The 2,668-nt window shown below is 54.6% G+C and overlaps 1 protein-coding gene across 1 annotated transcript in view; it reads right to left on the bottom strand.

The window, feature by feature from the left end:
- The window catches only part of ITGAX (integrin, alpha X (complement component 3 receptor 4 subunit)), a 21,536-nt gene that overhangs the window by 12,418 nt on the left and 6,450 nt on the right, over window positions 1–2,668 (bottom strand). The window contains exons 10-14 of the mRNA XM_010837372.1: window positions 2,583–2,656; window positions 2,303–2,432; window positions 2,036–2,178; window positions 1,737–1,877; window positions 1,435–1,644 (exon numbers count right to left, since the gene is read on the bottom strand). Of these exons, the coding sequence (XP_010835674.1) occupies window positions 1,435–1,644; window positions 1,737–1,877; window positions 2,036–2,178; window positions 2,303–2,432; window positions 2,583–2,656 (698 nt within the window). The remainder of the gene's footprint in view (window positions 1–1,434; window positions 1,645–1,736; window positions 1,878–2,035; window positions 2,179–2,302; window positions 2,433–2,582; window positions 2,657–2,668) is intronic.

The raw sequence follows: 2,668 nt of genomic DNA, 5'->3' as shown, positions 1-2,668 counted from the left end.
CATATTGAAAAGCAGAGACATTACTCTGCCAACAAAGGTCCGTCTAGTCAAGGCTATGGTTTTTCCTGTGGTCATGTATGGATGTGAGAGTTGGACTGTGAAGAAGGCTGAGTGCCGAAGAATTGATGCTTTTGAACTGTGGTGTTGGAGAAGACTCTTGAGAGTCCCTTGGACTGCAAGGAGATCCAACCAGTCCATTCTGAAGGAGATCAGCCCTGGGATTTCTTTGGAAGGAATGATGCTAAAGCTGAAACTCCAGTACTTTGGCCACCTCATACGAAGAGTTGACTCATTGGAAAAGACTCTGATGCTGGGAGGGGTTGGGGGCAGGAGGAGAAGGGGACGACAGAGGATGAGATGGCTGGATGGCATCACTGACTTGATGGACATGAGTCTGAGTGAACTCTGGGAGTTGGTGATGGACAGGGAGGCCTAGCGTGCTGCGATTCACGGGGTCGCAAAGAGTCCGACACGACTGAGTGACTGAACTGAACTGATGTCTCATTGTGGTTTTGACTTCCTGATGACTGACAACTAATGATGCTGAACATCTTCTTACGTGCGAATTGATCCTTTGTATATCACCTTTGAAGAAAAGTCTTTTCAGATCTTTTGCTTATTTTTTAATTGAGACTTCCTTAACTTTTCCCCTCCCTTCTCAGCCTGCCCCACCCAATGAAGGGCTCCTGCCTATGGGTAATCGGCAGGATTACTGACGGCAGGAGACAATAAAGTCATGACATCCAGGGAGATGAAGGGGTAGGTGGACAGGCAGACTGAGGCTCCCAGAACTAAACCGATTGGCAAAGCGAGCCAGATAGAGGTGGAGCTCCCGGTCAGAGACAAGAGGTTGGAACCTCCCTCACCACGATTCTTGATCCACTATAAACCTTGCACAGGTCACGGCACTTCTCTTCTCCATGCCCCAGATTTCATCTTTAAAATGTCTTTGCTAATGCCTGGCCTGTGTATGGGGTAAAACTGCTAGGGGATTGCAAGACTTGGGTGGAGAAAGTATCAAGTCACCATACAAAGTAATGTTAGTCGCTCAGTCATGTCCAACTCTTTGTGACCCAGTGGACTGTAGCCCACCAGGCTCCTCTGTCCATGGGATTCTCCAGGAAAGAGTACTGGAGTGGGTTGCCTTTCCCTTCTCCAGGGGATCTTCCCGACCCAGGGATCAAACCCAGGTCTCTTGCATTGCAGGAAGATTCTTTACCATCTGAGCCACCAAGAATCCGTCTATACGAATTAAAGAATTACCAATGTTTCCATTTTGGAAGCTCCACAGATTTTGCTTGACGCCTACTAGGTGCCCAGTTCTAGGCAAAAGAAGTAAGATGAGGGAAAGAAGAATTATCCAGGTGGCAGTGTCAAAGACAGGAAGCTGCCAGGAGGAGGTTTGTGGCAAAAGGGATTGTGACCAAGCCTCACCTGGCTGTGGGAGGGGCTGATGCCCAGTTCTGAGGTTCCATGGAACAGGTAGACAGCACCCTGGTTCTCCTGCTCTCCCGGGGCCCCAATGGCCACATCCACCAGCCTGTCCCCATTCACATCCCCCAGCGCTGTCAGGGCTGCCCCAAAGCGGCCCCAGGGGTGGCCCGGCTCCCCTCGCAGAACAGCATCACACTGCCACTTAGCTCTCTGCAGAACAAAAACAGTGTCAGGTCCCACCCCAGGCGACCCCTCCATCCCACAGCCAGACCCCACCCAGCCCGGGTCTCATCACTACTCACCCCCCGGGGAAAGGGGCACACGGACACCTGGCCCCCCTGGGTCTGCTCGTAGAAATGAGGGGCCCCAATGAGGACCAGGTCAGAGCTACTATCTCCATTCACATCCACAGAGCAGAGGGAGGCCCCGAAGTAGGAGCCGATCTGGAAGGCAGAGTTGGGAGTCATCCTGTCTGCCCTCTGCCAGGGGCACGCCCTGGGCTGAGTCCCACCTCTCCCCAGACACCAACACCTCCCCCAGAGGCCCTGCACCCGCTTCCTCTCCTCCTTCTCTGCCCCTGAAGACCCCCTCCACACTCAACCTGGGTCCCTGTGACTTCAGCCTGCGGCCTCCATTGCCTGGACACCTGGGTGAAGAGGACCACCTTCCCGGTGTGCTGATGGCGGGGCGCCCCCAGGATCAGGCTCTGTGCCCCCCTCCAAAGGGCCAGCTCTGTGGAGTAACCTGAAGGGGCCAGGGTCAGCACCGAGGCTTCCCCACCCCTGTCCCCTCTTCCCCCACCCCCGGGCCCCTGTCCTTCCCAGGCAGCCCATCTCCTGCCCAGCCCCCAACCGCAGCCTTGTCTCACCCAGATACGAGTCCCTCATGTCCACGTGCTCCTGGGACATGTTGATGAAGGTGGGGTTCTTATTTGGGGGGTACAGGAAGGCACCTCCAGACCAGCTGAAGCTCCCCACAGCCCCCAAAACTGGTCCATCCTGGAAGGAAAGGATTCCAGGGTGAGCAGGTGGGAAAAAGACAGCCTATTCTGAAGAAATCCCTGCCGCCCACTCATCAGATACCCACTCTTGCCTTCCCTCTGTCTCTGCCTAACCCTACATCAATGGGCTGAAAGGGGCCCCACTTACAGGCATGAACACAGCACTGAAGCCCTCCTGAGACATCTCCAGTTCGAAGGAACTACTGCTTATGGTCTGTGTACCTGGGGAAAGGT

The sequence above is a fragment of the Bison bison genome, unplaced genomic scaffold, assembly GCF_000754665.1.
Source record: "Bison bison bison isolate TAMUID 2011002044 unplaced genomic scaffold, Bison_UMD1.0 scf7180017864072, whole genome shotgun sequence".
NCBI lineage: Eukaryota > Metazoa > Chordata > Mammalia > Artiodactyla > Bovidae > Bison > Bison bison.
This window is presented reverse-complemented; position numbering and strand designations above follow the sequence as displayed.